General features: G+C 31.7%; 1 protein-coding gene across 20 annotated transcripts in view; it reads right to left on the minus strand.

Moving 5' to 3' along the window:
- The window catches only part of Dennd1b (DENN domain containing 1B), a 226,966-nt gene that overhangs the window by 117,633 nt on the left and 88,022 nt on the right, over positions 1-21,311 (minus strand). For 13 of the 20 annotated variants that reach the window (XM_087193844.1, XM_087193842.1, XM_087193843.1 and 10 more), the window contains 3 exons: positions 15,994-16,043; positions 13,944-14,063; positions 434-503 (listed from right to left, as the gene is read on the minus strand). In XM_087193844.1, coding sequence (XP_087049970.1) covers positions 434-503; positions 13,944-14,063; positions 15,994-16,043 — 240 coding nt within the window. The remainder of the gene's footprint in view (positions 1-433; positions 504-13,943; positions 14,064-15,993; positions 16,044-21,311) is intronic. The other 7 variants (XM_087193853.1, XM_087193854.1, XM_087193849.1 and 4 more) reach the window with 1 other exon arrangement.

A 21,311-nucleotide genomic window follows, 5' to 3' on the forward strand; every position in this document is an offset into this window, starting at 1 on the left:
ACATGTCCATTAACAGGTGAATAAATAAAGAATTTGTAGTACATACATATAATAAAGTTATTCAGAATTTAAAAGAAGATTCTAACATCCTATAATATGAGAATCTTGAAGACATTTTGATAAGTAAAATAAAATAAACCAGTCACATAAGGACACTGTGTGATTCCACTTATATGAGGTACATAGATTCATACAGGTACATATTACAATAGTGGCTGCCAGGGAAGAAAGGAGGAGGAAACAGGTATTGTTTAATGGGGACAGAGTTTCATCTCCCAAGCTGAAAAGATCCAGAGATGTGTAGTATTGATGGTTAGTGAACAGTGTGAATGTGCTTACTGACAAAAAACTATACATTTCAAATAACTAAAGTGGTAAGTTTGTTATGTATATTTTAACACTATAAAAATAATAGAGAAAAAGCATAGCTTACCAATTCCTTAGCCAAGTAATCTGCCAGAGTATTTAGAAGTTTGTAGTACACTTCAAACCATGGCAGGTAACTGTAAAAAAAATTTTCAATAAGTGTGCACATATATACCTGAAATTCAGACTCAAGAAACAAGCAGAGAAAATAAGTTTATATTGGTTCACACAAGTTGATCCTGGAAAACATTTTTTAAAAAACTATACTCATGTTCTCTTTACTGTTTCAGAAAAATTTTATTATCTATTTTTACTTCCATAAAGTAAGACCAAAATTCAAAGTTCAATTAAAAGAGTTGTTCATTACATACTTCTATTTTAGAGTATCTAAAAGTATTTAATATGATTTCACAGTTATCACTAAAAGCATTCATAAGATGAAATGTAATCACTATACTATATTAAAACTAATTTCCAAAAACTTTTAAAACAATATACAATTACAATAATATATCATTTAATTACAAGCATATATTATGAGAACTATATCTTTAGGCAATTTCCTCATCTGAGTATCACACAACATACTCTCACAATCTAAGATGACCTCAAGGTCACTGAGGAATAGCATCTTGTGGTACTACCATTGTAGTAGTACCTTGCAGCGCAAAGCTGTTATTTCTTTGCAAATCTATTGAGCTGAACATGTAATACTATAGAACTATGTATTTAATCATGCCTTCAGAAATTATATTTAAATAGGATGGTAAACCTCAAACATCAATATAAGTATCAGAAACCCTATTCTAAAAAGTGTAAAAACTATAAACTGCTCTTAGACAAAATCAATTTAATTTATTTTGCTAGATCAAAGTACAACTACTTTTTAAGAAAGCTAAACACTAAATCTAAAAATCATTTGTATGAAGTAAAATCTACATTCTTTATTAACAAACTGAAATGTTGGTTTACTTAAAATCTGCCCAAATTTTTAAATTTAATGTTTATTAAAATTAATACTTTCTATATAGAACAACAGGAAATCACAATTTACATCAGCATTGTTAATTATCAATTAACAAATGCTCATTTTTTTCTTCAGAGCATTACTATAATAAGCTATTTTAAGGGAAAATACTGTGATATTTTTGCTACATAATTGTTAACAGGTAATAGTACGCACATAAAACATAAATTTTTTTTTAAATCAATGACTAACACTTAAAGAGCACTCTATCAGAAATTTTTCACATAATTTATTAGTGGTGAATCATGCTTTCTGAATCAGGAGCAACCTAAAGTCAAACAAAAGAAGAACAGTTAAGTAAACTACAGTACTTTACTCGGGAAGACAACATAGAGTTCTTTAAAATGATAATTACAAATACTAATAATGTTTAAAATCCCTAGTGAGTTGAAAATATGGACTTATTTCTGTGACCTCTAGAAGTAGCACTAAAATGATAGCATATGAATATAAAAGGGCATAGATTAATAAGTATGAAAGATCTAGAAAGAAATAACAACATGGTAATGTGATTTTATAAAGAGAGTGACCAAACAGAATGATAACCAACTTAGTAGGATAAAAGAAATCAAAACCTAAGTGTCAACAGACAGAAAACTGACCAATATATATGCAACCTACACAACTGTGTAACACTGATTTGGGAATCTCTCTTTAAAAGTCACCCCATGGTTCTATTTTCTTGGTGTAAACTTACTACTGCACATTCACTGTTTCCGATTTACAGCTTCTGATTACAAATTATTCCAACCACCAGATGTATGAAGAAATGCAGACACACCCTTATGTATATAGTGAACAAACATAAAAAAAGCAACAAGTAAATGACAAATCAGGAGAAAATTTTCCTTAACAGTCATAGCAGCTCTGAATAAAGAGCAGGGTGTTACTAAAAAAACCTCTTTTTTAAAGAAAAACAATACTAGAGAACAAGAAAAGGCTCTCAGAAATTCTAAAAGCTGCTGCCGGATGTGGTGGTATGCAATTATAATCTTAGCTTTTGGAAGATGAAGACAGAAAGAAGGGTTAGGAATTTGAGACTAGCCTGTGAGTTCAAGGCCACAGCAAGACTATGTCCTATAAAAAAAAATCTAAAAGCTGAAAAATAAAATAAATCAATAGAAAAGTAGAATATAACAGAAGAAAGTCTACCCACAAGTAGAAGAAAGAGACAGAACGATAAAAGGAGAAAATATTAGAATATCAGGGCATCATCTCCAAATGATGCAGCTGACTAAGAGTAGTTCCCCCTATAGAAAAGGATTCAGAGAGAAAGAGAGAGATTCTCTCTTGAAAATTTCTTTCATACAATTGAAAATTGCCTCAAAATTTTTTCAAAATTCACACAGTAGTCTCCTCACTGAAAGAGCAGCTGAATAGTACAATGAATTGAGGCAAACCAAGTATCGTCATGAAACTCCAGAACAGGGGATAGAAAAGTGCCTAAGAGTTTCCAAAGAGACAAAATAGGTAACATACAAAGGGATTAAGTTCAAAATGCCACTGAATCACTCAAAAGCAATTCAGGAAGTTAGAAGATAAATGTCTTTAAAGGTTAAATTTTTTGCTCTCAAGAATTCTACGTCAGGGAAACTATTAAGATAGTGTGAAGATGTATTATTAAGTATTCTCAGACATAAAGAACTCAAAAATTCACCTCCTAAACCAATATAAGGGTTATCTCAACAAAATTAGGGAAACTAAGAAGAAGGAATAAGTGATGCAGGAGAAAAGAAATCTAAGACTATGGAAAAACAGTCCCAGGATAAGAGTTTTACAAAGGCCTAGAGAGCAACCAGTCCAGGCTGCAATGAGAACAAAAGCTTCTGACGAAAACGCAAGAACAAGATGTTTACAACAAGCATGCTGACAGTTCTGTATGGGACCCCAGAAAATTCTGGATATGGCTGTGAAAAATCTGTGAAAGCTATTAAAGAATCTGAAAATCTGAAAATCAGAAATGTAATCTCAATTTTCATATTTAAGTTAGTCAGTTCTTTTAAGTCCTATTTTTAGATAGCTATTCTGCTATAATCTTCATTTATAAAAAAGTCAGCAATTCTTAAAATTACTAACACAACTTTTAAGTTAGTAATTCAACATCATATAAATAACCACATCATAGTTTCTGTACTCATTTTAATTCTAAAAGCAATTTTCATGGAGATATCCTTCTACAACACACATCATAGTTTAAGAATATAATTCTTTCATTTACATTCATTTCATACTCACATTTCCACTTTTACCACCTGAAAAAACTGATATTTCAAGAAAATTTCAATGTGTCATGTAGTTCAGACCTATATTCTTAGGTAAGATGCGACCTAATCTACACAAAGGAACATCCTGTTCTCTTCCTATCCTGCTCTCAGGAGCTTCAGAAAAAGCAAAATCTATTGTTTTCAGATCATTACACGTCTACCTGCTAATTCTTACACTGTCATTTTCACCCTACTTAAATAGTACAAAGCCATATTTAACCTTAATTCTTCTTTCCTGGTCCACTATAAAAATAAAATATATAATATAATTATAGGTCATTACAAGGTGAGATAATATTTTTCTCACTAGGCCAAACACATTAATGATCATTTAAATGTTCAGGTTTTCTCACTTAATTTTTTTTTTCATTGGTTATATTCTCTTTTCAATTTCCTTCAAACTGTGAAGATAAGTTAGAATCTAATTTTTCATTAAGCATGTGGTTTACACAGAAAAATGTAATTTATCTGTAACATTATTTATATGTTTTAAAAGTGATAAATGAATAAATGATGTTTGATATATGCATACTCAGATTACCTTAAAATATCTTAAAAGTTCTCATTTGTGCTAGGTATTTTGCTATCTATAGAATTATTAATATTATAAATGGGCAAGAATACTAACTTTTACTGAACTTCATCTGGTATCAGACTGTGATCTCATCTATACATTAAACTAGCTATATTTAAAAATAAGTTTCACCTTTATGGGCTATTTCCAACAGTCATATATAAAGCCAAAATATACTTTATATGTATTCAGGGATTATAACTCGCTAATTAATTATATGCCCATCTGGAGGGCAGAAGACAGATTCTAACAATTACAGAATTCATGTACTAAAATAATTGAAGTGCAGAGGATAAAACTTCTTAGCACTCTCATTGCAGTCTGGACTGGTTGCTCTCTAGGCCTTTGTAAAACTCTTATTCTTGGACTATTTTTCCATGGTATTCGATTTCTTTTCTCCTGCATATGTGTAAAGAGAATGCTATGTACTTAGTATGTGTTAACTAAATTAATTTTTACTTTGATGTATATTTGACTAAACTAAGATCAAGCCACTTATGAGATATCTTAATATGGTGTTTACTATGGTGAATGTTTAAATTTTTAAATTATAGTAAAAGACACATTGCCATTAATCCCCCTCAAAAATACTCTCCCTCAGCTGAATATCCCATTGATGTTGCCACTTTATGAAGCAGTAATGAAAAATCCTCTTTCATGAGTGTCTTTACTTGTGCTGTTGTGCCTGCTTTAATATACTGAATCGATTCAAAACTCACTTTCATCTGTTATCCAAGCACTTGGGAGGCTGAAGCAGGAGGATCACTGTGAGTTCAAGACCAGCCTGAACTAGTGAGTTCAAGGCCAGCCTGGACTACAAAGCAAGACCCTGTCTCAAGAAAAAAATACAATTAAAAAAAACTTTTCAAGATTAATTTGACTCTGTGATAGAGTCAGAAGTCACCCAGTGCCACATCTGGTAAGTAAAGTGGATAAGGACACACCATCATGTTTTTACCAGCCTGCCTTTTCATTGGCTAGCGCTCAGCAGAAGGATTCACATCTTGAAAAGACACTCACGAAAGAGGACTTCCAGAACTGCTGCAATGAGTGCCAAGAATGATGGGATAGACGTGTTCCAACTGAGGGAGAGTATTTTGCAGAATGCCAATGCATCTTTTACTATAATAATTTTTTTAACATTCACCATATGTTTTGACCACATCTCATACCTTTGGTCACAGGCTACAAAATGGCAAGTTTGGAATTAAAATTTCTAATCAGCCTGATTGAGTAACATATGCTCAGTATTCCACTCCAGACAGCCCACTGCCCAATGGAGGCATGCATTTCTAAAATATCCAGCTTCTGAATAAACATGCCCAATAACTGGGCATTTTTCAGGCACCTAAATAAATTCCAACAGGATTCATTCTACTTTAAATCAAAAACAGCTTAGTTACAATTTCTACCTACTGAAGCAAATTGTAAATTCCCAAATTTGTTGTGTAATGTTAAGAAGATTACTTTTATGTCTTCTAAGTTAGTTCAGCTTAGATGGGCAAATTTCTCAGATCTGTGTAATTTGATTTTTGCACCTAACATTTTGGTACTTCCTACCAATTTTAGGTTTTGGTACTGCTTTGGTGCATTAATGTGGCTACAAAATTTTGAAAAAGGCTTAACCTGCAATATGGTACAAAATGCCTTCCAAAACAATATAAATCCATCAGCATTCTAAAAATGACATTTAAACTCAATCACAAGACTCAGAACCGCAACATTTTTCTCTATATTTTATCTGTGAAACAGTAAGACACTCTCAAATTTCTGCTGTAGCACTCCCTAATATGCTAATAAACACTATCACCACAAAGAACAGAGTGTAGTCACACACAATGTGTGCTTTGCGAACATGTGCTGGTTCTTGGTGATAACTAGTATATTTCAGTCATACTTTTTAATAAAAATAGCACATATCAAAGTGGAACTAATCCGTACCCTAGGCATGTTCCTAGCAATCCCTAGAAAGCAAAGACATTTCTGTTGCAAACAGGCGAGTGTCTAGAGCAGAGGGTGGGCCTGTAGGCTACAGCGAGCCAGGCCAAGGGCGAATTTCGTGAGGTCAACACAGTTTCGTAGTTATAGCTGTTGTGTGATTGAGTAAACTCTCAATTTGTAAATATCAACTTACTTCAGAAATCATTTCCTAACCAAGATACATCATGTAAAGGTACAAGTCCCCAATGATAAATGCCATCATATTGTACACCTAAAATGTACCAATAAACTTAATGAAAAAAATCACTTTCTCTTTCTCTAAAAATTAAAAAAAACACCGCAATATTGGCACAAATATTTCTTTGCACAATTAATACGGCTGAGAAGTGGCATCTATCTTTGCATGTGCCACATGCTACTCAGGCCACTGCACTCAGCCAAACTTCTGTGAGCAGGCGCCTCATCTGTTTCTCTCATTTGAGTGGTCTACCTGGTCCTTGCAGGTAACTGAATTCACAGTCTCTGAAACAAAGCAACTGCTCAACTGGAAACCCTACTGCTCATTTTCTTTTCTAAATTATCCAAGATACACAAAGCAGTGCAATTCCAACATTTTAACTAGATTCTGTTTTACATGTTAAGTCAAAATATGTAGCAAAAATAACATCCTTTTTTTAAAAGAGAACTATGACCAAAATTTCTGATCTGAATATAAAACACACACATAGAAAATATTATAAGCTTACCTTATCCAAGGAAGAAATGCTATTCTCACACTTTTATTTTTCTGATTAAGTTATTTTCAAACAATGTACGTTCAAAACAATTTTAACATAAAAACCTCTTAAACTAATTATCAATAAGCCAAAAGGTTTTTCACTCAATCTTATACAAACCCAAAGATATACAAAATCTGTTTTTATTAGTATATATTTGTAATATAGAATAATAAGAATCATTTTGATATACTGGAATACACATATAATATATTTTGATTGTTTATCTCCTCCTTAACCACTAACCGTTTTTCCTTCCTTCCCAGTTCCTTTCTCCATCACTAGAATCTACCTTCTAGTTTCCAGTTACTTCTCATTTATGAAAATCTGGTTTTATTACAAACAACCACAAAAATCTTACAAAGTTAAAAACAAATACCCAACATATTACCAAGACTGAATATATTTACTTACTTAAAAACTAAAAATATAACTTCTTTAACAAAGAATAAATATGCATAACATAGTCTTGCAAACACAAATGTGAAATAAATACATTAGGACAATTATTTTAAAACAAAGGAGAATAAAGTTGATTCGTAAAATTATTGCCTTAATTATCTATTAAGACATAAGGCTTTAAAATACAGAGGCAGACATAGGTAGAGGTACAGATACAGATCTATAGATCGTATAGAGCATGAGTCTGTTTTGTGGCCTGGGAAGACTTCCTCTCACACTTGTACTTCCACTATAGAGCTGATAAAACATTTACATTCAAAAGTCAAAGGTTAAATAAAGAAAAGGAAATGCTTTTTGTCAAATAGTCAGGTACCCACTAACAGTCTGAGTGATCAGCAGGAACCTCACTGATACTAATTAAATAAAACTAAGGAAGCTGTTTTTCCGTAGAAAAACGGCTAATGTCTGGAGGCTGTTTTTCTGTCTGGAAAATTGACACAAAACGTGTAAAATTGAAACATTCTGCTTCTAAGGGATTTGCCCAAAGGAAGACTGTGAAAGCTTTAAGTTTGGTATGAGTTAAAGGGAGCAAAGGGAACTACAAAGGCCCTAAACATAAATCTGTCTTCCTTATTAGAGTATTTCATTTTGAACGCTTGGCGACAATTTTATAGTTGTAAAATTACGTTAATCAAATTAAGAACAAAAGGTATTTCTTACATTTTTGCTAGCATATGTAAACAATTCCATATACAAACAATGGTAAATTTTAAATTAGTAATACCTCAGGATATTTTTGAAATCGTATTGTTAGGACAGACATTTCAGAGGAAGAACTAAAGCATGTAACAGTGGCTCAAAACTAAGCATTAACTTTTATATTACATACACCTAAATTCTAATTTTCCTTTTAGAGAGTGAACAAAATGAATAAAAATCAAAAATAAATTAAATTCCAAATATTGTAATAGCAAAAATCCACGAGAAAAAGAATGCCTGTTTTGTCTGGCATTCTGTAAAAATTACCTCACTTAGAACTTGATGTAAATCCAAATTACTTTAAGTCTCAGAACAGCATGATCCAAGTGAAAAGTGGTTTTAATGCACTATATACAAATTTCCAACTTAGAATTCAAGGAATAGTTTTAAAAATAATGTACAGAAGTCACTTAACAGAGAACTTGGTTATAATACCCAAAACTAAATGATGTTATTAATTTATTGCCATCATTTTATTATTAACATATTTAACCTGAATACTAGCTACTCAAAAATTCAACCAATAAAGTTAATTTTTGCTTGTTCTTAAAAAGTATTCCATCAATTGTACTGCTTTATTTTACTTTATAATAAAATATCTTAAAATTCTTTATATATTTATTATTTTCATTACTACTTTTTTAAAAAGTACCTAAAGTATTTTAAACTTCAATATCAACAAAAATTCAAGAGATACCAAAACTATTTTTCTTTTTAAATTTTTATATCATTGAAACATAAATCCATACATTAGAAGGTAACTCTATAAATGGGAAGATTTGACAAGGAAGATAAATCTGATAACAGAAAAAAATTCAGAATACTGTAGAGGCAACACAAAAAACTACCAATTATTTACCCAAGAATCTTAATTCATTTGTTACTAAGAATGCACACTGAATTATCAAACCAGTGTTATCTCACAATAGAACACCTAAAAAGAGTATGTTCCGAGGTAATTAACATTTAATATTCAAAATTTATAATATATTTAAAGATCTAAGTAAATGACTTAAACTGAAATTAGAAGGAAAATAATATTTGTGTGATATATCAATGTATAAGAAAGAAAAAAGAAGAGTTCCAGCTATCAGATTCAACATGCGGAAAAATTTTGAGCATTATGTAGTATAATATAAAAGTCAGTTTATGAGATATTTTAAATACCTTTGTGCATTTTACTAATTATGAATAAAGACCACAGTTAATCATTTAGTTTGATATCCTACAGAAAAATTCATAAATATACTGTAAGTCTTATGGAAGCAAGACTCTTAAATGAATGCATTCACTATGTGTCACAAATATAAGGGGCTCTTATTTTCTTTTTTTAAACTTTTCTGAATCATCTAAACTTTTTATAATAAAATGGTATATTACTTTTGTTATCAGAAAACATGGTTAAAGACATTTCTGTGACTTGTTTATACAAGTATTTTGTTATATTCCTCAACAAATCTTAGCCTTATTAGGAACATAAATTCTAAGTCCAAAACTCTTACAAAATGGACTACAAACATTACTCTGAATCTTTGGCTGCCACTAGAAAATACTCAAAACAGCAGTGTAGCCGATCTTCTCTCATACACACTGAAAGCAGTATAATTTGTTATAAAGAAAACTGGCCTATAAGTTAAGAGACTTAATTGCCACAGATAATTCTATGAGTAACTCATTAAATATTCCTGCCTTCCCCCGTTCCTTACAAAAAAATAACAACTTATTTTATCTCCTAGTTTTACAATATATATATAGTTATATATAGTATCACACATTTTTCTCTTGTGTCTTAATCTCACATTGTAGAGTGAAATTAAATGAGTACTGCTGGAAAGTAGCATTTCTTCAGCCATCTCATAAAACATTTCTACCACACTGAACATTTATATTGAGTTGGGTTTTCTTGTTTGTTTGTTTGTTTTGGTACCAGGGATCGAACTTGGGTCTTTGTGCTTGCAAGGCAGGCGGCAGAACCACTGAGCTAAATCCCCAGCCCTAAACATTTACATTGAAATTACAGAAAAGCACTAATATCTAGCTTAAAGAATGTCACCAGTCACCCCATTAGCAATATTTTTTCTTTAAAAGATCATTCTTTCACATTGTGATGCTGATTTTCAAAGGCATAGGACAAAATTTTCCCCTCCCCATTCTTAATTCTGCTACACTCCCAGGATCAGGTTACTGCACTGAAGGTGCCTACACTGAAACACACTAGTAAGATAACTTCCAAGTCTGCAAACACAATAAATATTGTACTTGATAAAAGATGATCTGCCCAAATTCCTACTAATTTTAATATAAAATATGGAACGATATTTATAGTTTGTTACCTATATATCTCAAAATTTTGAACCACAAAAAAACTGATTAACATGATTTTTTTCTCATTACAAAAAGTGGATAGATGTTGAAGTATATAAAATAAAACATACTGGGATGTATCTTTCTAAACTTTTATATAATTATATAGTCATTTATTACTATATAATTATTTGTGATAGATTAACTACTTAATAAGACACATACATATATAATAGACATAACTGGCTTTGAAGAACATATAAACATAAAACATACTACTTCGAAATTTTTCATATTACTTTGAAAAAATACATATTACTATGAGACAAAAAGCATGAGATTTTAAAAATATGCTATTACATTTCCCTTCAAAAGGTTGTCATTATAGTCTTGCAAATAATGCATGAAATCCATGTATTCTCAAGCTTACTTAAGAAAATATTTTCAATTCTGCCAATCTTAGTGTGCTCATTTATTTTACTGTCAGTAAGGTGGAATATCCTTCATAAATACATAAACTATTCACATTTCTGTAAGATTTTCAGATACTTTATTTATGTTCTATTGGGTTTTCTTATTAATTTGTAGGTGCTTGTTATATATTACAGCTATTAACCTCTGTTATAGTGGTTGGGAATTTATTTGTACCAGTTTATTACTTGTATTTTAAGTTTTCTTATTATATTTGTCACCAAACAAAAGTTTCCATCATCATTATTTGGTGAAATGAAACACCACCAATCCTTCAGGCTTCTTTATTCCATGTCAGGTACAGAAAGGCTCTCAAGGCTACAGTCACTTTTTTCTAGTACATTTAGGTTTTTATCATTCATTTCAACAATTATACATACCATTAAACCTAAATTGTAGAGAACCACCAAACCAGATGAATAAATTCAGGCTCAAAACACCATTATTTCTCTCACAATAGCATTATAGAGAATTGTCAAAATTATTTTCCAAGAGATAGCACTGATTGTAACTTATAGATACACTTACCTATCCATAACAACTTTCCAAGCAAGTTTCTAAATTCCATTATATTTGAATTCTCCTTTCATTATAAAACTAGTTATCTAATTTACTGCTTATTCTCTAAATTAGCTATTTTCAAAAAACACCTTAGCACATTGACTTTCAGGATCAAGACTGAAATATTCCATTAAAAGTTTAAAGTAGCAATATTTTTCTAATTATGAAGGGAAAGTAAGGTAGAGCACAGAATTTTTTCAATGTAAGATTTACCTCCATGATTTTTCTGCAAAGCTTTGAAATCTCCTATTTCTTATCTACCAGAAAACACTGTCAAATGACAAAATTAAATGATTAAACAAAAATAATTTTAATAAGAGATAGACTAATCAATAATCCTTATTGTGAAAGGTCATCTTTATTGACATATATAATTAGATTTTGATTTTTTACTACAATGATTCCATATAGTCATATTTTTTTACAAGTGAAATTATTCTTAACTCAAAGAGTACCACAAGATTGAGCTGTTCTTTCACATATACAAGTTTTAGAACCACAGATAAAAGTATATCGGTTACGGGGTCGGGGATTTAGCTTAGTGGCACCATGCCTGCCTTGCAAGGGCAAGGTCCTGAGTTCCATGGCCATACCAAAAAAAAAAAAAAAAATTCAAAATATTTTAAGAGTTCAAAACACTGAAAAAGGTTTAGATTCTTTAATTAAAAATAACATCAGGGTTGAGGATTTAGCTCAGTGGTTCTGCCGCCTGCCCTGCAAGTGCAAGGACTGGAGTTCGATGCCCAGTACCAAAAAAAAAAAAAAAAAAAGAAAAAAAAAATAATATCAGGCATACAGTTTGAAGACTGAAGTAAGCTATAAAACATAGAGTAAAATATAGAAAACTAAGGTCTATAATACCTACAATTTATCCTCAAATGGCCAACTGGTCAACAAAAACAATACTAATGACAGAGAGAAAAAAAAAGAAAAGGAAAAAAAAGAATACACTGAGGATGAAAGGGAAAGGAGAGAGATGCCTGCTAACTGATGAATCCCTGTGGTGATAACATGAGTTCATTATACTATTGAAACTCTTCTGTACATTTAAATTTTTTAAATAAAAGTTTCAAAAATTGATAAAAGTGATAAAAAAGCACAAATAGCTTTTTTTTTAGGACACACCTGTCTGGGACAGAGTGCACAAGGTTATGCTCCCCGTTAAGCTGTAGCTCTGAAAATTTAGCAGGAGACACAGTGATACAAGGAGCTCTCCCCTCCCCAAACTCCCACAGTGCCACTCCATCCCACTGCACAGTCACCTGCTCTAAGTCAGGAAAGTCGACCTCTAGTGTAAGCATATGACTCTTCTGGATAAAACATAACTTTTAAATACAATTGTTATCAAGAAGAAAAAGGTGTGCCCTTAAAGAGAAAAATGGAGACAAATTCATTCTATTACCTAGAAAGCAGTTAAACATTTGGTCCTGAATAAAAATTTTTTAAAAATCCCCAGCATCAATAAATGTTCTGGATTTATTAATACTTAACTCGCAGTAAATCACACAGATGCAGCTAAATAGCAAACAGAGAACATTCCGATTTTATACTGATTTGTTTGTAATGTGTTAATTCATTAGTTAAATGTTAATTCTTTTTATAAGCATTTCTACAGAATCTAGGTTGACCAATATCCATAATCTAATAGTATATGGTCCTGTTTTTACAGATTACATCTGGATTTCTGATTCGGGACACATAACAGGAGTGCTAACCCTTAGTACTCTTCTTCTCAATAGCCCGCATCTCAGATGTGAGGCCCATCGGCAGGAGACACACTCTCCACCTCATGAATGAAGCCACACCACAGAAGCTACTGAAGCAGGACAGGTGAGAACTATAGAAACTACCAAGCTCATGACATAACTAAAAACCTGCCATTTAATTTTAGCTTATTGATGATATTTGGGGAGTACAGGATCATAATTAGTAAATATTCCCATTTCTCATAAGGAAATTAGAAATATAGAATTTAAACAATACTTCCTAAGTGCATGAGATAACGTCCTAAAAGTTTTAAAACACCCAGTGGCCAAACAGAAACTTCTATCTTCAGTCTGCATGACCAGTTTGCAACCTTTGACTTAAAGCAGCAATTCATTTACAAAAATCAAAGTTATAGTCAGTGACAGAAAGGGCATATATTAATTTATTGAAATATTTGCATCACATTTAACAGGAGAAGTGCTTATATTATTTGAACTTCTATTTTAATGTTTAATTTGCAAAAATAAATCCACAAAATCTAATCTTTAAAAGACTCAATTCTTTAAAGAAAAATTTCACCAAATTACCAATAAATCTTTATACCCAACTGAATCTGTATATAGAAAGTAAAAAAAAAAAAATTCGCTTTCAACTTACTTGAAGTTAGACAAACAAGTTAAAATTTAAAGCAGGATTTTTGGTTTTTACTTTTTGGCATGTAAGCAAAACGAAATAAAAAGAAGGATACAGCTCATCTGTTTGATAGCCAGTTTTTTATTACAATTACTCACCTAAGGATGCATAAACAAATTTTGCCTCCTGATGTGAGTCTGCAGAATCCAAATCTCTGTTTACTTTCAATGTCAGTCAGTACAAAGGTAAAATGCTGTCCAACTTGATTCTGAGACACCCTAAAATACAGTAATATTATGAAAAATTAAGCCTGGTGTGACAATTTTCTTAAAGAGAAACAAACACAAGAATATACATGGTGTAGTTTTCCACAGTTGGTTTTCAATCATTTGGTTCTTGAATTTAGAATTCTGTTCTAAAACTAGAGAATGAATGTGAAATGAGTAAATTAAATCATGAATCACACATCAAAATAAGATATCACCTTATAGACTACACAATTCAGCATATATGAATTCCTAACTAAAAACTCAAAAGAAAGTTTGCCGTAAGTTTTGAAAAGATTAAAAGTACCTATAAAATTTTTCATATGTATTAAAGTAGTTTTACTGAAACTGAAGAAGCCACACAAAGTGAGTTATAGAGTTCACAGTAGCTTCTCTTTCCCCAATTATTCTGCTTTCCACAGTTATTAACTCCTTAGATAGCAAATCATGTTTTAGAACCTAATGGCAGCCTCCACCAATTCTGCTTCATTGCATATTCTGTTGACATTCTCACCCAATAAAGTACCATACAAAACACTATTGGTGTTTTTTTCCTTAGCATTTGCTTTTAGAGCTATCAATAAATATATTGAGGATTAAATTTCCAAATACAAATAAGAATGTGATTTCTACCAAAGAAGTATATTGGCTAAGCTATAAATAATTTTAGCCAATTTTGAACTAAGTAGTGTACTGCCATAATATAATATATACCACAGTATAAAGAACAATCCAAATCATTAGATAAAATCTGTAAGTATACATCTGTATACTGCCTACAACTTTGGCCTTAGATAACCTAACTACTGGTTCCTTGTCCCCAAATAAAATATCCCTGACACCTAAACTTTAGTTTTAAAACACTGTAAGGATTGTAAAAATGGAGGTAAATTACTACCAATGTACCTGTACTGGTTTTTTTTCAGGAAATACTGCATTTCAAATGTTTAATATTTAAAAAGTATACTGTTAAGTGAACGATTTTTTAAAAATTTTATGAACTTCAAATAAATCCTCCAATGACTAATATGCCCTCTAACACTCAAGGTTCACAATATCCTTTGGTAGCTTTTCTTCCTTTAGTTTATTCTTATTATTGATTTAAAAATGATAACTTTGAAGATGGGAGGGGCGAATTGATTCGTCAGAAATTAGGTAACAAGAAGTGTCATTCCTCAGGAATACTTATTAGTATAAATTAGCTCATCTTCAGAAGCCTTTACCTTTAATATAGTAAAATTTTGGAGTTTCACTAATCATTATCAAAATATTTTCCTAAAATAAACTTTGTTTAAAAAATCTCTTATACCACAGTCTTAAGAAAACTGATAATATGGTATGAAAAACACATGCAAAATAGTAAGTAGTCTGTCATTATGCTCAAAGGAACAAATATTAAATTACAACTAAATACATGCAGTTCATTCAACATTTGTTCAGTAAAATACAAAAATAATGAGATTTTTACAACTGCTAAGTAGCCTTCCGTAAGACTGCACTATTTCTATGAAGGTATTGTTGGGAGACAACTGGTCATGACTTTTGCATCATACAGATGGTCTTTTCAAATAGGATGAAGTGAGGGAGACACCAAGATATATACATCTAACTTTAAAAGAAACAATATGAAGGTTCAGAGCAAGGACATATTTTTGCTGCTAGTTTGTATGAAATATCTGAAGATTAAGGGGGAAAAAACAAACTATTGGCAATACTGCTTTAAGATTCCCCCAGTCTGGCCAGAGTGGACAACGTAAAAGCTATTACAATACAAAGCATTCTTGATTCCAAATGTCATTTAATTTGAATCTCTAGTCTCCACTGTTTCTCTAGAAATAGTGAAGAGATGATGGATTTGATTTCATTAAAAAGCTGATGTAATCGCTTTAAAATGTGTGCTAAGATAAGCTAAGGTTATTATAAATATTGACTTATACTGTACCTTTCAACGTCAAAGGGGAAACAGAACTTTGGCACACTCTGTAGTACTTCCTACAAATGTAAATTTTAAGAAAAAAGAAGAAGCTTTAGAATACTTTTTAAAGATGCAGTCACAACTTTTTAAAGACATTTTCTAGGGAAAAAATTTTCTTCAGAAAAATAGCACAGGTTCCTAGACTAAAATAATTGATTATTAAAAAGGAATTAAGTTTGTGCTTTGGCAGATTGCACTGACAATGCCACAGAGGCCCCAGGAGGGAAGGGCCTGGCCTGAAGGGTATTAACACCCTTCACATCCCCGCTGGGATTCCCTTCAACAAGGCCATATGGATTTTACAAGAAGCACCGCACCATATGGGTAAGCTACGTCTGCTGCTACTTGTACCACAGACTAGCCATAGGGACTTCTGACAGATCCTGGCTCAAAAATATAAATGTTGTTTCAATTAAAATGCAGGCTGAGAAAAGGGAATGAAGTTGGCAGCAGAATGAATTACTGAGAGGTATAACAACTCTACATGTCCCATACTCAAATGGCTCTTAAAAAAAATTTCTATAGCTAAAAAAGACATATTTATGTTTCCACACTTGGTACCAAGTTTTATCTTAAATAACATTCCTAAAGAAATGTATTTGTAAAAATCTAAAAGTAAGCCTTTAAATTAAAACATATCTTCTGTTCTGTGCTTTCATTTAAAAATTGTTTAATATTAAAATCAATGTTTTCAACATAGAAAATGACCTGATTTTGAAAACTTCAATAACTTAAATACAAAAAAATTTTTAAATTTTTAGAAATAATAATCATTAACAATTATATTAAAATATAAGCAATTATCAGCCACTTATCAAAAATAGAAAAGATCTATTTTGTTATATCTGAAAAACAGCTTAAAATTAACTCTGATTCAAAAGTTAAAATTTAGAACATCATAAAAATTCAAAGGCAGGTGATCTTATAAAACAAAGGAAAGATGTATGAAAGTGTTTCCTATTAAAAGAAAATCAAGAAAAAATATTAATATAATAATCCACCCCCCTAGAAAGTTACCTTACTACTCTACTATCCCTTTACCAGTAGACTACATCCTGTAAAATCATTAGTATCTGAATATTTAAACATTATAAATATATTATTTTAAAGTAAATTTTATTAAATTCTTTTAAAATATATACTGCAGTAATGTATCAAGTAAAAATAAAATATAATAGAATTTTACTATCAATACCTCAGAAAGCTTCAAGAGCCTGAACACTCAAAAACAGAAGGAAAAGCATTATGTAAAAAAAAGCAACCTTCTTTCCTTAGGGCAGGGTACCCAGGTGTGCTTATGGACATGCACCTTTGAAAGCAGGAGCACAGACCCCATATTTATAGAAAGGCAACTATCTTACTAATGATGATACTTTGTTAAATGTAGTTAAACACTTGAAATAAACTACTCAACAACAGTTCCTTACAAATGAGAACAGTTTACATTTGACTACTGCTTTATCTATTTCGTGCTACCGAAAGTGAAGCCATTTGCCATATTTACTAAACATATGAACACTATTCAGATATCCTCCTGCAAAGTTTCCCACATAATCTCTATAATGAAGAATATATATTCAGAATTTGATGTCTACCTCTCAATATACCCAAATTAGTCATATATTCCATAGCAATTTAAGACTCAAATTAGGAAGGAGGCTTCCCATTTAGTTGCTCAGTCTTTTCACACCTTCCCCCCTCCTTTCTTACACAAGCAACACACATGCACACACTTCTGCAAAACAGCCTCAGCTCGCTTCCCAACTGGCAGAAGCATCCCTCCGGGGACAAGTCTTTAAACCTCCGCACTCTTTAAAATTCAACCAGGCAGCAGGTCTATAGACTAGTGTATAAACAGTATAGACAAAAAAATCCTCTCTCAGCTTATGTCAGTGACAAAGCAGCTCAGCAGTTGACTGTTTCTCCCCTGACAGTATAAGCAGGGTTTACACAGATCAATAGCTAGAAGTCCTACCTAGCACCTAGGGCTCAGTTTTCTTCCTTAATTACAGGTGCTATTCAAACTAAAGTTTAAAAAGCAAAGAAAAAGTTGGAGGAGTAAAATATACTCAAATATCTTTTTTTGGATCCTTTTAGGAAGACTGTTAATTGAAATTTATATTTCTACATTTACTGGGGAAAAAAGTGTTCATAAACACTGGTATTTCTAACACACAGTGCTTTTGATACACACACACACACACACACACACACAATTCTAGATCTGCATTCACAGATCATGTGAAAGGTTTAAGGTAATGCTCTCCAGAAGTTATGAGTTTTTTGTTTGCTTTGAAAGAAATTTCCTTAGCCAAGAAAAAAGTTTCAGAATCTTTCTTCTTCTCCAAAATACATTATTTTTATACAAAAAAGCACATTAGCTAGCACACCATGAATGACAGAAATAACAAGAATGAAATACGAAATTATGAACAGCAAAATTCAAGAGGCAATTCTATGTATTTTTCATATGTCCTATAAACAAGACATCTATTATTAATGACTGGAAACAAAGACCGATAAAAATTTATATATCTTTGGTCCCATATCAATACATCCCTACTAATAAGCATAATAATGAAATTGATCTTGCAAGAGAGAAGACAGTAAGCTGCTAGTGTTAGATGGTACATTAGCTTTTTATCCCACGAGGCTACCTTTTAGCACTACACATTAATCAACTAAAACAAGCATTTAAGAATCTAGTTTTAAAGAAAAAGTAAAACATATAAAGTTCACATTCTGTTGAACTTCCATAACTACAAATTTCTTAGAATTTCTCTGAAAAAAATGAAATGAGATATGTCACTAAAGATAACAGTAATCATCTTTTCCTCCTTTGCAACCACTTCTTTCCCTACTCTGTACTGAAATACTGGTGTTCTCTGAAGTTCCATATTTTCCTCTTCCCTATTTGAGATCTGCCTATGTAATCTTATCTACACCAATGGTTTCAACTAAAAATACTAAATCTCTTAGTCTTACAGTTTAGATATTTGTGTTAATGCCAAAATTATACACCTGCATACTTTCTGGAATAATTTTCTGAATATTTCCAGACAGCTCATATTCATAATGCAAAAGACTTAAGCTGTTCTTTGGGTTAATGTTCTTATCATTTAGAATGGTAAATGGTAAATAGTAAATGTCCTTGTCATTTAGAATGGTAGCATCATCTCCACAGTTACCCAAACCAAATACATGGTGGTCCTTTTCCCCTGTCTCTCATATAAAATCAGCCTTCACCAAAGTTCCTTAATTCAATTTCATAACTATCTTGCTCTAAAAGTTCTCCATGGGAGGTAAGGAATTAGAAGACAAGTAAGAAGTATCAGAATCACTTGCATTTTTCGAAACACATTTGATTATTTATACTGTCAACCCAACACAAGGATCTTGAGTCTTTAACAACATTTTGAATAGTACTTACTATTAAGGAACAAGAGTCGCTGTATTGGTTACAGGTGCTTAACATATACAAAGAACAGTTATACTCTCACACCAGTCAGTGACAAAGTGGACTTTTTCAGAGACTTTTTAAGCAACATCCCCCTCAAGGACTCAGTAATCTTCTTTCCTATTTTGTGGTGTGGTGATTTTGACTTTCACTTTGTCTTCAGCTACCTCTACTCATGGTCACAGAATGATCTGCCAGAGTTCAGCACATCACTTGAAGCTATAGCAGCGATATAGCAATGTCCAGTGAAAGAAGCATCTCTTTCTGACGCTTTTTGTCAAGGAGGGAAAGATTTTCAGAAGACCCACATCTGACTTTCTCATTATATCTAATTACCCACACGGTGACAACCCAGTCCTAATCACGGGCAAGGGAAATGGTTATCCATGCACAGTTTAACCTGAGAGTGGTTAGAGGAAAAGTCAGAATTCATACCCATTTACTTTCTAATAACCATGACACAGGTAATGTAAAAGAATTTTGAGAAAAGCAACATTTTTCTTATTAATCCTCATTATAATATTAATCTGATAATTAACTTACAATATACTTCTTAAAAATATATATTATATAAGCACATTTTTCAAATATTCATAATTTTACTTTGTGCATAACACATCCAGAATTATTTTGCAACAAAAAATGGTCTACTTCTCAATTTTAATCTTATTTTTTACAAGAGCCACAGATGTCTAAAAGGACGATTACTTAATTTTAAATACTATCTCCCAAATAAATCAGAATACCATGTATTTATTCAATCTTTTTGTACTTTATATAAGGAAACAATAAACTTTTTTTTCCTAAGAAAATGTACTGAGCCACTCTGCTATGAACAGGTTGCATAGCATAGCACTGAGGTTTCCAACTGTTCGATGAGGTGTTCCAGGGCATCAGAGCAAACTATCAGGGATATTTGTAAATTACCGAGGGAAACACAGCTATACCAACAGTGTGATTAAATCAGGGATGTACTTTATTAAAAGCCTTATATTAATATCAGACTTAACTACAAGAGACAACCTCTTTAACATCATCATCTCCTTTTTATTTTTTAAGAATTGTTTTAAATTTGGAGAATCTGTTTTAAACTTAAAGAAAACCAGACAAGATAACTGTGAGATTTTTCTCTTGGTTTTTACTTTTTTGTGTTGTTTCAATTAGAAATAAAATTCTCTATTGCCCCTCTTCCTTAGGCAGAGAAAACACTGTAAGCACTGTAAATTCTGACATTAAAATTGTTTAGATTATTAACTCTGAGCAAGTTCTTTTTTACCATCAAAAAAATTAAATGAATTTTTATTATGAGAAAATTTAAAGAACTGACATAAAACAAATATATTCAGCTATGAAAAGAACTGCTTTGAAATATAAATTTCAGGAATTTTAATTCTATGTGTATCAATCTTATACAAAAGATGAGGGCCGGGGATTTAGCTCAGTGGTTTTGCCACCTGCTGCGCAAGCGCAAGGACCCAAGTTCAATCGCCAGTACCAAAAAAAAAAATGACGAGACTGCTGCAGTCTCTAACCAGTCTAGTTTGATCTCATGACAGTGAAAAAGCCTAGATGGAAAGCGGTACAGAGTAACAATCCAAAATATGCTCCCACACACAAAAAATCCAATACGTGTGCTTGGCAAATAAAAGTGTGATATATTTATTCTCATTAATTTAATAAAAAGAGAAACATTTAAAAGCTTGAAAGTAGCATGGTACTGGCAAAGAAACAGAACCGAGGATCAGTGGAAAATGCAGATACAACTCCAGATAGATAAGAAAATGCAGAAACAACTCCAGACATGCTCAGCTCCCTCATCTTTGACAAA

Source organism: Heterocephalus glaber, unplaced genomic scaffold (assembly GCF_053883595.1).
Source record: "Heterocephalus glaber isolate CG9 unplaced genomic scaffold, H.glaber_assembly_v1.0 deba00001600, whole genome shotgun sequence".
Taxonomy (NCBI): domain Eukaryota; kingdom Metazoa; phylum Chordata; class Mammalia; order Rodentia; family Bathyergidae; genus Heterocephalus; species Heterocephalus glaber.